Below are 18,574 nucleotides of genomic sequence, written 5' to 3'. Positions count from 1 at the left end.
GTTCCCTTGCCGGTCTAGGAATGGTAGAACGATGGGTTCGATGACGGTTTGGATGTACCGTGCACTATTCAGTGTCCCCTCGACGATCACCAGTGGTGTATGGCCAGTGTAGGAGATCGCTCCCCACACCATGATGCCGGGTGTTGGCCCTGTGTGCCTCGGTCGTATGCAGTCCTGATTGTGGCGCTCACCTGCACGGCGCCAAACACGCATACGACCATCATTGGCACCAAGGCAGAAGCGACTCTCATCGCTGAAGACGACACGTCTCCATTCGTCCCTCCATTCACGCCTGTCGCGACACCACTGGAGGCGGGCTGCACGATGTTGGGGCGTGAGCGGAAGACGGCCTAACGGTGTGCGGGACCGTAGCCCAGCTTCATGGAGACGGTTGCGAATGGTCCTCGCCGATACCCCAGGAGCAACAGTGTCCCTAATTTGCTGGGAAGTGGCGGTGCGGTCCCCTACGGCACTGCGTAGGATCCTACGGTCTTGGCGTGCATCCGTGCGTCGCTGCGGTCCGGTCCCAGGTCGACGGGCACGTGCACCTTCCGCCGACCACTGGCGACAACATCGATGTACTGTGGAGACCTCACGCCCCACGTGTTGAGCAATTTGGCGGTACGTCCACCCGGCCTCCCGCATGCCCACTATACGCCCTCGCTCAAAGTCCGTCAACTGCACATACGGTTCACGTCCACGCTGTCGCGGTATGCTACCAGTGTTAAAGGCTGCGATGGAGCTCCGTATGCCACGGCAAACTGGCTGACACTGACGGCGGCGGTGCACAAATGCTGCGCAGCTAGCGCCATTCGACGGCCAACACCGCGGTTCCTGGTGTGTCCGCTGTGCCGTGCGTGTGATCATTGCTTGTACAGCCCTCTCGCAGTGTCCGGAGCAAGTATGGTGGGTCTGACACACCGGTGTCAACGTGTTCTTTTTTCCATTTCCAGGAGTGTATATAGGGTGAGTCCGTAATTAAGTCACAAACTTTCAGTGATAATGGGAAGGGTAAATGTGTCAATTTCAAGTAAGGGAACGTGGGCCGGAAACGACCGGGTTGAAAGTTATAAGCGTAAATCGTTCTGATGCCTCTGACAGTAGAATACGCGTACTGATACTGTTGTACCTAAGATCGTAGGCTAGGCGACTGTCAGAGCTGGTAGTGTGGACCTAAAGAAGATAAAAATTTGTAGTATGCATGGGCTCTAAGATGCCTATCTTGAGAGCTATAGGCCCTTGTTCAGTTGAAAAAATGTGTTTCACAGTGTCGTAGATGAATACGTACTCGTAGACCTTAAGGAATGCATTTTACAGCCCATGTTTACCAGACATTTTTTGTCTTTTTATGGTCCATACTGCCACCTCGGAAAGCTTCCTAGCATATTATCTGAGAAACGACAGTACCGGTACATGTATTCCAGTGTGAGAGGTATCAGAACGATTCCGCCTCTAACTTCCGACCTGTTTCCTGACCAGGGTCCTTTACCTCAAATTTATACATTTACCCTTCTCCATCGTCTCTGGAAGTTTGTAACATCGTCATGGGATTATCCTGTAAAATACCGTAGTCTTTCACTCACTCAAAATGGCTTGCTAACTCGTCTGCTGCACCCTGTTAGTGGAAATTGGGAATGCTAAAATTTAACAACTTGGGGAGGCAAAGCAGGCGTAAGGGCATTGGCTGTGTCATAGCTCATTGACTGGGCCGTAGACTTCGAACTAAACGAGGTAGAACTAAAAGAGGTAGGCGTTTCTAGGTAGAAGGTGGCTCTTCCGAGTGGTCTGTGATGTGCGAGAGAGCGTGAATAAACTTTGTGTGGCTTGGCGGAAGTTGCCGAAGACGTCAGATGATGCGTCGTTTAACGTCACAGCTAAGTAAAGGCTGTTCGCAGCTACGCGAATGTTAGGCTGTTGCTCTCACTTGCATAGGGCTGCAAGTGCGTAGTGCGCACATGGAAGTGCTTCCCTTTTTCTTTTTCCACCACACCTTGCTCTTCCTTCCTTCTTATGGCCAGTGCAGTTAACATTATCAACTGAAACAAGTCCTATTAGTTAATTTACCCGATTTATTAACGGACGTGTTCTTTGTTAATTATAAACAAAGCTGTATAATCATCTCCTTCCAAGGATTAGGTGTTGCAGTCACCTGTTCCGGTCTCTATCATCATGCATCCATCCACCTCTTATCAGGTTTACCAAGTTCTCGCTTTCCAGTCGGCTGATAATTCATTATCTTTTTTCAGTAATCTGGTTTCTACCATTCTATCAACATGATCCATTTCATTTTATTCTCTTCTGTCTTGTTATTAACTGAAAATATTTTTAAATCTGATCTTATCGTTTCATTTTATTACGACCTGTTACATATCTCATGAACTTCATCTCTGTTGCCTGTATACGTGATTTTTCTTTTTTTGCTTCTGCTCATGATTCGGAACCATATAAAAGAGCAGGTAGAGCCATAACTTTAAAGAATTTCATTTGTGTTTCTTTTCTTGTTTTCTCTCCCAAAGTTCTTCCATTTGGTCCACAGACAGCTTGATATTTATTAACCTTCTTCTCAATATCTTTTTCATGGTTAAAACAAATATCACATTTTAGATAACTGAAGTTGTTCTAAAATTTTCTCATTTATTATTATTATCGATCGGACTGGATTCTTTCCTTTGAAAACTGTTATCTTTGCCTTATTTGCAGATATAGTTGACTTGTAATAAGTATCATTATGGCTCAATCTATATAGTGCTCATTGTGAATTATCTTCTCTTTCCCATCTAATTATTTGGTTATTAGCATGTACGAGAGTATTTAATGGTACGCTTGGTCCTACTTTAATTCCTAAGTATATTTCATCTTTCCACTTAATAACTAGGCCGTCAATATATAAATTAAACAAAGTAGGTTATAAACCGTACTCTTTTCGAACACCTTGATTTGTTAAAATTTTATTTTACACTATCGAAACTAAAGTTATAGCTATTTTTGTATTTACGTACAAACTCTCTATGGTATTAGTAATTTGTTTACGAAAACCTTTTGTTTCCAGTATTTTCCACAAAAGCGGTCTTTTTAAATGACCAAAGGCTTTCTCATAATCAATAAATCCTAAATGCGTTTCTAAGCCAAATTCCCGACGTTTTTCAATAATCTGTTATATCGTGAACGTACACTCCTGGAAATGGAAAAAAGAACACATTGACACCGGTGTGTCAGACCCACCATACTTGCTCCGGACACTGCGAGAGGGCTGTACAAGCATTGATCACACGCACGGCACCGCTGACACAGCAGGAACCGCGGTGTTGGCCGTCGAATGGCGCTAGCTGCGCAGCATTTGTGCACCGCCGCCGTCAGTGTCAGCCAGTTTGCCGTGGCATACGGAGCTCCATCGCAGCCTTTAACACTGGTAGCATGCCGCGACAGCGTGGACGTGAACCGTATGTGCAGTTGACGGACTTTGAGCGAGGGCGTATAGTGGGCATGCGGGAGGCCGGGTGGACGTACCGCCGAATTGCTCAACACGTGGGGCGTGAGGTCTCCACAGTACATCGATGTTGTCGCCAGTGGTCGGCGGAAGGTGCACGTGCCCGTCGACCTGGGACCGGACCGCAGCGACGCAAGGATGCACGCCAAGACCGTAGGATCCTACGCAGTGCCGTAGGGGACCGCACCGCCACTTCCCAGCAAATTAGGGACACTGTTGCTCCTGGGGTATCGGCGAGGACCATTCGCAACCGTCTCCATGAAGCTGGGCTACGGTCCCGCACACCGTTAGGCCGTCTTCCGCTCACGCCCCAACATCGTGCAGCCCGCCTCCAGTGGTGTCGCGACAGGCGTGAATGGAGGGACGAATGGAGACGTGTCGTCTTCAGCGATGAGAGTCGCTTCTGCCTTGGTGCCAATGATGGTCGTATGCGTGTTTGGCGCCGTGCAGGTGAGCGCCACAATCAGGACTGCATACGACCGAGGCACACAGGGCCAACACCCGGCATCATGGTGTGGGGAGCGATCTCCTACACTGGCCATACACCACTGGTGATCGTCGAGGGGACACTGAATAGTGCACGGTACATCCAAACCGTCATCGAACCCATCGTTCTACCATTCCTAGACCGGCAAGGGAACTTGCTGTTCCAACAGGACAATGCACGTCCGCATGTATCCCGTGCCACCCAACGTGCTCTATAAGGTGTAAGTCAACTACCCTGGCCAGAAAGATCTCCGGATCTGTCCCCCATTGAGCATGTTTGGGACTGGATGAAGCGTCGTCTCACGCGGTCTGCACGTCCAGCACGAACGCTGGTCCAACTGAGGCGCCAGGTGGAAATGGCATGGCAAGCCGTTCCACAGGACTACATCCAGCATCTCTACGATCGTCTCCATGGGAGAATAGCAGCCTGCATTGCTGCGAAAGGTGGATATACACTGTACTAGTGCCGACATTGTGCATGCTCTGTTGCCTGTGTCTATGTGCCTGTGGTTCTGTCAGTGTGATCATGTGATGTATCTGACCCCAGGAATGTGTCAATAAAGATTCCCCTTCCTGGGACAATGAATTCACGGTGTTCTTATTTCAATTTCCAGGAGTGTATTATCACTACACGAAGTTCCCCTTCTGAAACTGACTGTTCTTTTGAGATTACTGCATTCGCGACAGTTTGTAATCTGTGAGCAATAATTTTCCCATAAATTTTATACCCTGCATCTAGGAAACTGATTCCTCTATAATTTCCTATTGCCTTTCTTAAATATAGAAATAACTTTATCAGTGTTAATTCTTCAGGTGCGGCACAGTTCCTCCAAAACACATCTAAGAAATGGAGTGCGCACAATTCTAAGACGGTTCCTGCGTTATCTGGTTAATTCAGGATTAATGCAATCTAGGCCAGTACCTAGTTGACATTTATAATCAGTTGTCACGTTCCTTAACATAAATTTTTTCATTTGTTCTGCACGAAATATGTCTCATTGTTAGCGTGATTTCAGCTGCAGGCTGCATACGAACGTTATTTCGTCAGCTATGCACTCACTTTCGTCACATATGGTCACGCTCAGTCGCAGTATTAATACTTGGTGATTCTCAGATATGCAGGGTAAGGCATTTAAAACTGTTTTTGGAAATGTCTGGAAAACTACAAATTGGATTTAAAAAACGGTTGAAATAAAAGTTGTTCGTCTTGAAAGCAGACATCCAATAACAACGAACTCAACCACTCCTCCCCACCCTTGGTGTGTGGGAAGAGGTCAACTTTGGAATTTTAAGTAGGAACGGCCTTATTTTGTTGGGGATTCGGATTCTGCGGGAAAGAAATACGTAACTTTTGTATTCAACAATATTTCAACGTTGCTTGACAGATGGTTCTGCAGTCGACAAAAATGAAAATCGATTAAAAGCGTTCGAATATGATAATGTCTCAAAAAACACACATCTGATTAATGTCCCAGGAGTTTAGAAAAGCAGTTTTGTTAAGTCTTTAATGAGAAACCAGTTTTTTATAGCAAAAAATTTGAGTCTACAGAAAATTATTCACTACTGTTTGTAAAAAGTGACACACTTAGAAGCAATGGGCTGCAACACGTCGCACTGAGATGATAGGTAGAAGAGCGGAACCATAATACGTGATCCAAATAACAGAGAGGTGACGTGCACGCAGACCAAATAGAGCCCTTTTTGGTGTGACCGGACAGGTCAGTCTTGCGCAACGCTCCGTCCATGCGGAACCGTCATACGAAGTGGAAACTTGTAATCAAAGATTCGTTTGAGCAGTTGCCAGCGGGCTCGTGCACATGCGCAGAGCTGAATTCGCGTATGAGCAGTGCCTTCCTCCAGCTTCTGGCTACTTGAAGCGTGGCTGTTTGCTGTATGAGCAGTAGCAGCAAGTAGCCAGAAGCTACCCCGAAAAATTTTTCTGGCGCGCCCAAGCTGCCAGATTCGCGCATGCGCAGAGCAAGCTGAATTATAGTGGGGGGTGGGGGGTTGGTGGGGGGGGGGGACCCTTCCCCACGTGTTTCGTGTCTTCGAAATATTGCTGCTCTCTTCGTTTACAGCTCCCACGTCAAATGAAATCAAAATAGATTTCTGTGGCCGGGAGCCATCAAGTGATTAATATACATTCCCATAACCATGAAAGACCAAAATAAGTTAGTAGTTTCAATTTTCTGATTTTATATTATTTCCACGTGATTAGTAATCAACCATTAATGTCTTAATGAAGCTATTTCTGTCTGTTTTGTAGAGAAATTTGCTTCTATTAATTTTTTCTGCTGAGGCAGTTAGTTTATTTGGAACGAAGTGTTTCATTCCGCACTATTGGCTACTTTCAACTTCGTTCAATTTCAAGTGCAAATTTTCATTTTCTGGGACGAATGACATTATACCATAATAAAGAACCAAAAATGAGAATACAGTACTGGACCTCCGAGAAAATTGGTATCACGAAAACCACATGAAAAGCTGAATATCAGGTACTTCAGAGTGCATCTGGACATAGAAATGTGCAATTAGAGCGGAATGAAGCATTTTACTGTAGTTTATGAAATTCCCATGCTGGCTGGAGTAGTCTCTGATGTCCTGTTCCTTTTATGACACTGTAAGATCTCTTAATGCTATATACGTACGAACATACGTAAACATTTACTTGAAGCTGACTAAGTAGGCAAATTTGGTCAGCAGTTTTGAACTAAATATTTTGTTTCAAATATAATGACAGCTGTAGCAGAATTTTACAAATCTGCCTTCTGTGAAAGTGTTTTTCGATCACAAGGCACTTGTCTAGTACTTCCTCTAGGCCTGAAGTTATTTCTTAAATTTGTGTTTACGTCTTAAATTTATAGAATGACATACTATGGTAAATTGTAGACTGGGAGCATACCGTGTTTTATCGTTTTAACTCCGCACATGGCTTCCTTCATATTTAATCCTAGAGTAGAATATAAACTGTCAGTTGTACTATTTCTTTGCCTCACAGACAACCTTGTTAATTTTTTGCACATTTTGAAATAGTCGTGAAATTTATTGTCCTTTGTTCCGGTGTAAGCTACACAAGAAACTTTTTTTTTCAAGAAATTTGTATTGAATCTTACTAGCTTTTTGCAGTGCTGTGTAGATGTAAACCTATTGGAAATGCTACATAACAATATTGCAGAGTACGAATTTAAAAAACAATATGCCAAATTCACCCCATAGCAAAATGTTATGGTACTTCGCGCTGTGGAGTCTAATTTTGAAATGATATTTTTCCACGAACTGCTTCCTTATTTGCATCCTTTATTTGGGTGGGATATGATAAAACAATTGCTCTAAGTACAACTCTGTATGTCCTCTCAACAACATGCCGCAGGGCTGCACATGGTCACGTGATGACCCACCACGAAATTCCACCAGAAATTCGACGAAAGGAGTGTGAGCAGAGCGAGCACCAAGCACGGGCTGCCTACGTCAGCGTAGCTGCGCATGCACAGTACAGCCTGTTGCCTGGCACTGTCTGGTAACTGCTCAAACGAACCTCAAGTGTCACTATGCGTCGCCGACATCACAGAGTGGAGTATAGGTATGTGAGTACAGCGCGAGACGACCACCATCGTGTTCGCTTGGCCTTAACGGACAGAACAGCTTCGTCTACAGTGTTGGGGCCAAGTTGGAGCACTGCGACGGGTGTGGACACGTCTGCGTCGACGGCTCTACGCTGTCTTCTGCGGCTGGAGTTGTGGCACGCACGCCATTGCGTCGGCTTCCACTGACCAGAACTTACCAACGCCGCAGACTGCAGTGGGCACGGAACGCCGACGCTGACGCACTGAGTGCCAAAATGTAGCGTTTTCGGACGAGTACCGCTTCAGCTTGTCCTACAGTGATGGCCGCTGTGGTGAACACAATCGGACAGACTGTATTGTCGAGAGGCGTAGCGGACAAATAACAAGCGTAACGGTTTGGGGCGCCATATCCTATAACACGCGATCTCGCCTTCTGCGTCTTGAGAGTAATCTGAGCAGCTACCTCTACATCAGCCCGAGTCACTGCCCTTCTGCAGGCCGTTCCATATTCTGTATTTCAGCAAGACAACAGCCGGCCGCATTTAGCAAGGAAATGTGCCAACCCTCTTCGAAGAACGACGGATACCACCGCTTCCCAAGCCTGCCTGTTTTCCTGACATGTCGTCCATCGAACATGTCTGGGACATGTTTGATCAGCAGTCTGTTCGTTCAGGTCCTTGTGCAGTCACAATTGATTATTTGTGGACACGCCTACAAACCGCGTGGCAGAGTATTCCCCAGCAGCATACTTAGCCGCTCTTTGATAGTATGCCACGACGTCAAGTGACTGATTGCACGTGGTCGCGCTACTCTGTAGTAAATTTCCACAATCACAGTGCATGTGCTGGTCATTTGTGTAGTATCATCTTTCTAACCGATGGAATAAATTTTATTGTGGTCACGTCTCTCGATTTTGGTCATTCACTTTTTCCAAAGAGTAGTGTGCACTACTTTTTAGGCATTATTAGTGTAATTTCTTTCACAGATGACGCTCGATCTGCTTTAAACAATGGGGATTTTCCACTGGCCAGTAATGCATACTAAGCCGATTCAATTGTCCTTCGCCGTGGGATAGGACCTAAGGAGGTTAAAAAAATGGTTGAAATGGCTCTGAGCACTATGCGACTTAACTTCTAAGGTCATCAGAACTAATTAAACCTAACTAACCTAAGGACAGCACACACATCCATGCCCGAGGCAGGATTCGAACCTGCGACCGTAGCGGTCGCTCGGCTCCAGACTGTAGCGCCTAGAACCGCTCGGCCACTACCTAAGGAGGTAGAGTCGAGTCTGATATCACTGGAGACGAACAATTTCTATTATAATCTTCTTTTAGTCCGATTTGTTGGGTAGTTGGGTTGTTTTCTGGGAGGAGACCGAACAGTAAGGTCATCGGTCTCATCGGATTAGGGAAGGACTGGGAAGGAAGTTGGTCGTGCCCTTTTCAGAGGAAGCAGCCCGGCATTTGCCTGAAGAGATTCAGGGTACTCACGGAAAACCTAAATCAGGATGGCCGGACGTTGGATTGAACCGTCGTCCTGCTGAGTGCGAGTCCAGTGCGCTAACACTGCGCCACCTCGCTCTCTGTGTCCGAGTTGTAGTTTTTCATATATTTCCAAAAACAGTTTTAGATGCCTCACCCTGTATAGCATACAGTTTTTCCGTGGAAAATATGGAAAAGTGACAGCTAAAAAGAAATTATAATTCTACATGCATTCCAATGCTTGCTAGGCCCATTGGTACCGATGCGTTGTGACGAAGAAGTATAGAGTCATGTTCCCATAACCGTGTGGCAGTACCACTTGCCCTTCCCCCCGCGCTCGGCTTGTCCTCGCCCAGCTGATGGCGAGTGCGGAAACTGCCGTTCGTGTGCTAAGCGAGTGTTGGGAAATGAACGGCTCTCTGCAGGTTCGCCAAGTGGATACAGAGTTCTAAAATGGTTCAAATGGCTCTGAGCACTATGGGACTTAACATCTGTGGTCATCAGTCCCCTAGAACTTAGAACAACTTAAACCTAACTAACCTAAGGACATCACGCACATCCATGCCCGAGGCAGGATTCGAACCTGCGACCGTAGCAGTCGCGCAGTTCCGGGCTGAGCGCCTAGAACCGCGAGACCACCGCAGCCGGCAAGAGTTCTAAAAAGAGGTGCCGTAGGCGAGATAAAGTGAGTAGGGTGTAGGCACTCACCCTGCTGCGAGTCTCAAAATCGAGAGCTTTGGCCACTCGGACGTCTCCAGTCTCCGGATCCACGGAGAAAACTGCGCCGACGTTGCCTGCGGCGATTCCATAGCGGACGCCAGGATCTGGAACACACAACAGACGAGGATAACGTCAGCTGCATCCTTAGCAAGTGAAGATGCTGTAATACGAGTCACATAGCTATTTCTTACTGCGCCAAATTCGAAGAACGGACGTCGGGATTAATACTGCAGTTATTATTCTACGCAGAAGGCATACATAAGATTCCTTCGGAATTACTGTAGGTTGATTATTAGAAAGAAGAAGACAGCAACCAGACACTATTAATAATGCTATTTATTTAAGTAAATAGCGCCTTAACCGGTTTCGAACTGACAAGTTCATCATCAGACGGCTGTTCACAAGATTTGCAAGATACCCTTTACATAATCGTCAGTTTTCGATTTTTATTCTTCCACTGTAGCGAAATTTTCTTGGTGTGTTGGTGCCATCGAAAAATTCCGTGCAATTTTGTTGCGAAGTTGCAGGATTGTATTTTTGAAACATTGCAAAATATATGCAGCACTTATATGATTTGAATATCACTATATTGTGCAAAGCATCACAAACACACACACCAAAAAGTATTTGCCACATGTGAAACTGACACAAAGATTGCAGTTTCACAAATTTTACCTAGGTCATTTGGGAAAATGGTGTGCAGAATCTCTGAAACTGGAGACATACCGTCAGACTTTCAGAGAAACACAGAGTGCAACGAATATAAGCAGATATCGCCGTTAGACGACGGTGTACTGAACAACATCACATCAATATTTACGTCATTTGTAGATTAATAATTACAGCTATTAAAAGACTTACGTTTTAGGTTGGTACATGTTGCAAGAGCAAGCCATTAAGATATGAAGATGGTATCGGTTCTTTCGGACATGTCCGAAAGAACAGACACCATCTTCATATATAGTTAAGGCTAACCAGCCATTGACCTTCTAATTCTGTGATGGATGCAGGTTTATTGCCCGAACTCTTAAGGACTCGGTAAGATTGTTTGCCGCGAGTAATGAGTGTAACGGGCAGGGACACTACGAATGTAGTGTGTGGACATTATGTTGGGAATGTGGGTCTCACGGGGAGAGTACAAGGGATAAATCCCTGCAGTCGCACTATCCTCTGTGTCCTCGCTGGCTCAGATGGATACAGCGTCTGCCATGTAAGAAGGACATCCCGGGTTCGAGTCCCGGTCAGGGCACACTTTTTCAGCTCTCCCCGTTGATGTATATCAACGCCTGTCGGCAGCGTAGGGTCTTGATTTAATCATCGTTTCAAGTCATTAATGCTTATTTTTCCCATGGGCGGTAGCTCAGGTGTTGAAGCGTAGATATGTGAAAGTAAAACGGTTAGTCTATACCGTCAGGAGTAGTCCACTTAGTGGTGCAGTTGTGACAGTCCAGAAAACATCAGGTTATAAAGTCTCTGAGATGTTTGTAGTAAGACTGCTTGACATAGAGAAAAAAATAACCAATACACTTGTGTGCCTACGTATTACAGTACCACATATAAAAATATCTGCACGTTTACTAGTTACAACCTACATAATACTCAGTATCCCCAAAATAACAGGACAGAAAAGTGCGAAAATAACGGCACAATCAGCTTAACAGCTCACACGTTCAATATGCTGTCAGGAGTAATCCGGAGAAGAATGGGAAGAAAACTGAGGCTCTGCCAGGTGGCGATCACTTTGCCTTTAGGACAGGTAAATGCGCAGTTCTGATGTTGTACTTGATAATCAAAGCAAGACGTAAGAAAAATCAAGACACGCTCATAGGATTTGCCGACCCAGAAAAGGTGTTCCACGATGCAAAATGGTGCAAGACGTTCGAAAATCTCAAGAAACAAATGTAACGTGTAGGAAAAAACGGGTAATGTACAATATGTGGAAGAACCAGATGACCATAAGAATGGAAGACCAAGAACGAAGTAAATAACAACAAATGTCGTGTGACTAGAGCGTCCCGTCGGGTAGACCGTTCACTAGGTGCATCGATGTGAAGGAAATGATGATGATTAGGACAACACAACACCCAGTCCCTGTGCGGAGAAAATCTCCGACCCTGCCGGGAATCGAACCCGGGCTCTTAGGACTGACATTCTGTCGCGCTGACTATTCAGCTACCGGGGCAGACAAGAACGAAGTGATCGAATTAAAAAAAGTGTAATATAGGGATGCAGTCTTTCTCCCCCATTATTTAATGCGTGCAAGGATAAAACAATGACGCAATTTCGAGAAAAATTTTTACTCTTTAAAATTGTTAATTGTAACGATATTAAGATTTTTTATGGCGCAGAACTGTAAGGGATGATCAGAAAGGTCCATTCGTAGACCGCACAGTCCAGAATCGGTACGCCACTCTGGCAAAACAGCCGCGGGCACTGAGGCAGTCATCTCACCGACGCACCAGCCTGAAGGTGCGTACCATGTCCTGCCACAAAAAGAAGTCTGCAACCGCCTGCTGCACGTTCTCGACCGACAAGAATCGTCGACCCTTCAAGGTCTTTACAAGGGAACGCAGGTGTGATAATCGCATGGGCAGAGATCGGAACAATAGAGCGGATGCTCGAGAGTGTCCCACTTAGTTGGTCCGTAATGGATGAGGCAGGCCTCCCAGGTCGCCGGTGTCTTGTTTCGAATCGTGATCTTGGCACGCCATTCCAAAAAGGTGATTTTCTATCGATGTGATGGCCCCATACACATACTTCAATTTCCGATGGATGTCTGTTGGTGTTTGTCCTTCGACAGTCAATAAAAGCATAACAGCGTTGGCCCTGTTTGGACGCATTGGTAATAACGTTGACATAGTTTACGTTTCCGCATTTAACACACGTACGTCAGAAAGACACGAATGCCATAGTGATCCCTTCCCTACATGTCGGTGCTTACACACCCACATCGGAGTCGCGTTACGTTGTGTATATGCAGCATCAACACCCTCAAATGGAAACTTTTGGATTCCCCTTATACACTCCTGGAAATGGAAAAAAGAACACATTGACACCGGTGTGTCAGACCCACCATACTTGCTCCGGACACTGCGAGAGGGCTGTACAAGCAATGATCACACGCACGGCACAGCGGACACACCAGGAACCGCGGTGTTGGCCGTCGAATGGCGCTAGCTGCGCAGCATTTGTGCACCGCCGCCGTCATTGTCAGCCAGTTTGCCGTGGCATACGGAGCTCCATCGCACTCTTTAACACTGGTAGCATGCCGCGACAGCGTGGATGTGAACCGTGTGTGCAGTTGACGGACTTTGAGCGAGGGCGTATAGTGGGCATGCGGGAGGCCGGGTGGACGTACCTCCGAATTGCTCAACACGTGGGGCGTGAGGTCTCCACAGTACATCAATGTTGTCGCCAGTGGTCGGCGGAAGGTGCACGTGCCCGTCGACCTGGGACCGGACCGCAGCGACGCACGGATGCACGCCAAGACCGTAGGATCCTACGCAGTGCCGTAGGGGACCGCACCGCCACTTCCCAGCAAATTAGGGACACTGTTGCTCCTGGGGTATCGGCGAGGACCATTCGCAACCGTCTCCATGAAGCTGGGCTACGGTCCCGCACACCGTTAGGCCGTCTCCCGCTCACGCCCCAACATCGTGCAGCCCGCCTCCAGTGGTGTCGCGACAGGTGTGAATGGAGGGACGAATGGAGACGTGTCGTCTTCAGCGATGAGAGTCGCTTCTGCCTTGGTGCCAATGATGGTCGTATGCGTGTTTGGCGCCGTGCAGGTGAGCGCCACAATCAGGACTGCATACGACCGAGGCACACAGGGCCAACACCCGGCATCATGGTGTGGGGAGCGATCTCCTACACTGGCCGTACACCACTGGTGATCGTCGAGGGGACACTGAATAGTGCACGGTACATCCAAACCGTCATCGAACCCATCGTTCTACCATTCCTAGACCGGCAAGGGAACTTGCTGTTCCAACAGGACAATGCACGTCCGCATGTATCCCGTGCCACCCAACGTGCTCTAGAAGGTGTAAGTCAACTACCCTGGCCAGCAAGATCTCCGGATCTGTCCCCCATTGAGCATGTTTGGGACTGGATGAAGCGTCGTCTCACGCGGTCTGCACGTCCAGCACGAACGCTGGTCCAACTGAGGCGCCAGGTGGAAATGGCATGGCAAGCCGTTCCACAGGACTACATCCAGCATCTCTACGATCGTCTCCATGGGAGAATAGCAGCTTGCATTGCTGCGAAAGGTGGATATACACTGTACTAGTGCCGACATTGTGCATGCTCTGTTGCCTGTGTCTATGTGCCTGTGGTTCTGTCAGTGTGATCATGTGATGTATCTGACCCCAGGAATGTGTCAATAAAGTTTCCCCTTCCTGGGACAATGAATTCACGGTGTTCTTATTTCAATTTCCAGGAGTGTATAACATCCTTGCAGTAAAAAATGTTTATATATAGGGTGTAAGAAAAATGTATGGCACAAATCGCAGGACACATTCCTCACACGTAGACGAAGAAATTGTGTTATATGAGGGGGCGAGTCGTGCGACAGGCGACTTGGTGAAGAGGACCGGTAGGTTCCGTAAGTTTCCGTCGGTGGCCACTTGACATGCGCAAGCCAGCACAAAGCTCTGAGTGCCCACGACACACCTGCCGGATTCAGGACAGTGTGCGAGGGGTGCATTTCTCACGCATTCATCTGCTTGTACCATGGTTTCGTTGGAATAGTGCGCTAGACTGAAGCGAACGTAAACCCCTTCCCCTCTTGAGGTATTTGGTACCGCTGCTACTGTTGCTGGTGTGGAAAAATTCGGAAATTGGAGGCTTTATAAATAGCAGATTCGCTCCTTTGACACATTGGAGCGCCAAAGAAATTGGTATAGGCATGCGTATTCAAATACAGAGATATGTAAAGATGCAGAAGACGGCAAAGCGTTCGGCAACGCCTATATAAGACGACAAGTGTCTGGCGCAGTAGTTAGATCTGTCACTGCTGCTACAATGGCAGTTTATCGAGATTTAAGTGAGTTTGAACGTGGTGTTATAGTCGGCGCACGAGCGATGGGACTCATCTTCTCCAACGTAGCGATGAAGTGGGGATTTTCCCTTAAGGCCATTTCACGAGTGTACCGCGAATATCAGGAATCCGGTAAAACATCAAATCTCTGGCGTCGCTGCAGCCGGAAAAAGATACTACAAGAACGGGACCGACGAAGACTGAAAATAATCGTTGAGCGTGACAGAAATGCGACCCTTCCTCAAATTGCTGCAGATTTCAATGCTGGGCCATCAACAAGTGTCAGCGTGCGAACCATCATCGACATGGGCTTTCGGAGCTGAACGCCCGTTCGTATACCCTTGATGGCTGCACGACACAAAGCTTTACGCCTCGCCTTGGACCGTCAACACCGTCATTGGACTGTTGACGACTGGAAACCTGTTGCCTGGTCAGATGAGCCTCGTTTCAAATTGTATCGCTGATGGACGTGTACGGGTATGGAGACAATCTCATGAATCCATGGCCCCTACATGTCAGCAGGGGACTGTTCAAGCTGGTGGAGGTTCTGTAATGGTGTGGGGCACGTGAAGTTGGAATGATATGGGACGCCAGATACGTCTAGATGTGACTCCGACAGTGACACGTACGTAAACATATTCTCTGATCACCTGCATCCATTCACGTCCCTTGTGCATTCCGACGGACTTGGACAATTCCAGCAAGACAATGCGACACCCCACACGTCCAGAATTTCTGCAGAGTGGATCCAGGAAAACTGTTCCGAGTTTAAACACTTCCGCTGGCCATCAAACTCTCCAGACCTGAACATTTTTGAGCATCTCTGGGATCCCTTGCACCTTGCTGTTCAGAAGAGATCTCCACCCAGTCGTACTGTTACAGATTTACGGGCAGCCTTGCAGGATTCATGTTGTCAATTCCTTCCAGTACTACTTCAGGCATTAGCCGAGTCCATGCCACGTCGTGTTGCGGCACTTCAGCGTGCTCGCGTCGCTCCTACACGATAATAGGCAGGTGTACCAGTTTCTTTGGCTCTTCAGTGTATCTCTTGCAAGGCTACTTTGTTGTACATCTGAGTGCCACCTTAACCATACTAGATGTAAAGTTTTTATTTTATTTCTTGGATTTCATTATTAATTCTACCACGTCAAACGTACAGCTGATTTCTGATTTCTAATTCAAATTGAACAAAAATACAGACTACTGGTATGAAACTTCCTGGCAGATTAAAACTGTGTGCCGGACCGAGACTCGAACTCGGGACCTTTGCCTTTCGCGGCAAGTGCTCTACCAACTGAGCTACCCAAGCACGACTCACGCCCCGTCCTCACAGCTTTACTTCTGCCAGTACCTCGTCTCCTACCCCCCGAACTTTACAGAAGCTCTCCTGCGAACTTTGCAGAACTAGCACTCCTGAAAGAAAGGATATTGCGGAGACATGGCTTAGCCACAGCCTGGTGGATGTTTCCAGAATGAGATTTTCACTCTGCAGCGGAGTGTGCGCTGATATGAAACTTCCTGGCAGATTAAAACTGTGTGCCGGACCGAGACTCGAACTCGGGACCTTTGCCTTTCGTGGGAAAGTGCTCTACCAACTGAGCTACCCAAGCATGACTCACGCCCCGTTCTCACAGCTTCACTTCTGCCAGTACCTCGTCTCCTACCTTCCAAACAAAGGTCCCGAGTTCGAGTCTCGGTCCGGCACACAGTTTTGATCTGCCAGGAAGTTTCATATCAGCGCACACTCCGCTACAGAGTGAAAGTCTCATTCTGGAAACATCCACCAGGCTGTGGCTAAGCCATGTCTCCGCAATATCCTTTCTTTCAGGAGTGCTAGTTCTGCAAGGTTCGCAGGAGAGCTTCTGTAAAGTTTGGGAGGTAGGAGACGAGGTACTGGCAGAAGTAAAGCTGTGAGGACGGGGCGTGAGTCGTGCTTGGGTAGCTCAGTTGGTAGAGCACTTGCCCGCGATAGGTAAAGGTCCCGAGTACGAGTCTCGGTCCACCACACAGTTTTAATCTGCTAGGAAGTTTCATATCAGCGCACACTCCGCTGCAGAGTTAAAATCTCATTCTGGAAACATCCACCAGGCTGTGGCTAAGCCATGTCTCCGCAATATCCTTTCTTTCAGGAGTGCTAGTTCTGCAAGGTTCGCAGGAGAGCTTCTGTAAAGTTTGGGAGGTAGGAGACGAGGTACTGGCAGAAGTAAAGCTGTGAGGACGGGGCGTGAGTCGTGTTTGGGTAGCTCAGTTGGTAGAGCACTTGCCCGCTAAAGGCAAAGGTCCCGATTTCGAGTCTCGGTCGGGCACACAGTTTTAATCTGGCAGGAAGTTTCATATCAGCGCACACTCCGCTGCAGAGCGGAAATCTCATTCCAGACTACTGGTGTTATCATCACAACCGCGTTCTAGGTTTCTCGACAGTGCACCTATGTGTTAGCGATCGCTGCTATGCTGGTGAGTGCCGGGTACAGAGTAATGGCGACAAATGGAAACCGATTTAAACGCGCCGGAAAATATTTTCAGAAAATGCTCTTTGGCTCTTATGCAGAGGCAATAATCCCAAACAGCACGTCATTGCAGTGCAGTTCGACTGGAAGTGAGCGATGGACGTCGAATGGAAATTGAATATTGGCCGATACGCGGGAACAGGCGTGGCGTTCCGGCGCGCCGCCGTTACGTATCGCGTGGCAGTGGCCCGGCCCGTGCGCCGGCAAATCATTTCCTGCCGCGCTGCACACGCGGCCCTGCGTCCACAATACGCGCTCAACTTTTCGCATGGCCTGTCCCCAAAGGTCCGTACACAATGTTTGCCGGTTCCAGTGGCAAATGTTCGCCGCATGCGTGTGCGGGGCGTACGTAACCAGTGGTGTCCACCATTTGTTACACTCAGTGGTGCGTCGCTTTCCGCGTCACACAGTGCCGCTCGACAATCGTAAAAACTGTAAAGAACGCTTTTATGAGCATTTGCAGGTGAACGGTTCCTAGGATTTCATTATGTAGCAATTTTCTCTAGCAACTATAAAAAGAGAGAGAGAAAAAAAACAATGAAACTGAGAATTTATCTTCCCGTTGTTAAAGATGGAGCATATACCCGAAATCTAAGTCATGTGCAGCCACCACTGTCGCCGTAAACGGGAAAGCATTTTCAGCATAACGGATATCGATTTTTTTGTACAATTAGATGCTTAGTGGTGATTATCGATATGAATATCAGCTGGTATTGTAATGGGGCCTGTACATGGTGTAATGTAGCACCGAAATCAATTAAAAATAAAATCTATATAAATAAAGTAGAAGAGAATCAAAGCGTTTAAGATGTGGTGCCACGGAAGACTCATACAATGAATGCTTTCACGACCGGTTGCTTCAGCTGCCGAGAATGCTTCCGGGTTGTATGGCCGTGGTCCATGGAACTCTTCTATCCCTGACGTTTCGTCCAAAGCTACGTTGGACATCTTCGGAGGTGCTTCTGGTTGTGCTGAGTCTTGCTGACTGAGTAGGCAAGACGCAGCACAACCAGGAGCACCTCCGAAGATGTCCAACGTAGCTTTGGACGAAACGTCAGGGATAGAAGAGTTCCATGGACCACGGTCATACAACCCGGAAGAATTCACGGCAGCTACGGAAGAATGTTGAAAATTAATTGGACTGATAATATAAAAGGAATAAGGAGATTCTCCGCAGAATCGGCGAGGAAAGTAACATATGGGAACCACAAGGAGATGGGACAGGATGACAAGACATTTGTTAAGACAGCAGGTACAAGAAGGTAAAAATTGTGGGGGAAGACAGAGACA

The 18,574-nt window shown here is 47.3% G+C and overlaps 1 protein-coding gene across 1 annotated transcript in view; it reads right to left on the bottom strand.

The window, feature by feature from the left end:
• Window positions 1–17,554, bottom strand: part of LOC126417095 (neural-cadherin-like) — a 304,885-nt gene extending 287,331 nt beyond the window's left edge. Inside the window, exons 1-2 of the mRNA XM_050084990.1 lie at window positions 17,455–17,554; window positions 9,728–9,843 (exon numbers count right to left, since the gene is read on the bottom strand). Coding sequence (XP_049940947.1) covers window positions 9,728–9,843; window positions 17,455–17,554 — 216 coding nt within the window. The remainder of the gene's footprint in view (window positions 1–9,727; window positions 9,844–17,454) is intronic.
• Between the last annotated feature and the right edge of the window lie 1,020 nt (window positions 17,555–18,574).

The sequence above is a fragment of the Schistocerca serialis genome, chromosome 8 (genome assembly GCF_023864345.2).
Source record: "Schistocerca serialis cubense isolate TAMUIC-IGC-003099 chromosome 8, iqSchSeri2.2, whole genome shotgun sequence".
Classification (NCBI taxonomy): domain Eukaryota; kingdom Metazoa; phylum Arthropoda; class Insecta; order Orthoptera; family Acrididae; genus Schistocerca; species Schistocerca serialis.
The sequence above is the reverse complement of the archived record's forward strand: the minus strand, read 5'-3'. Positions and strand labels throughout refer to the sequence as shown.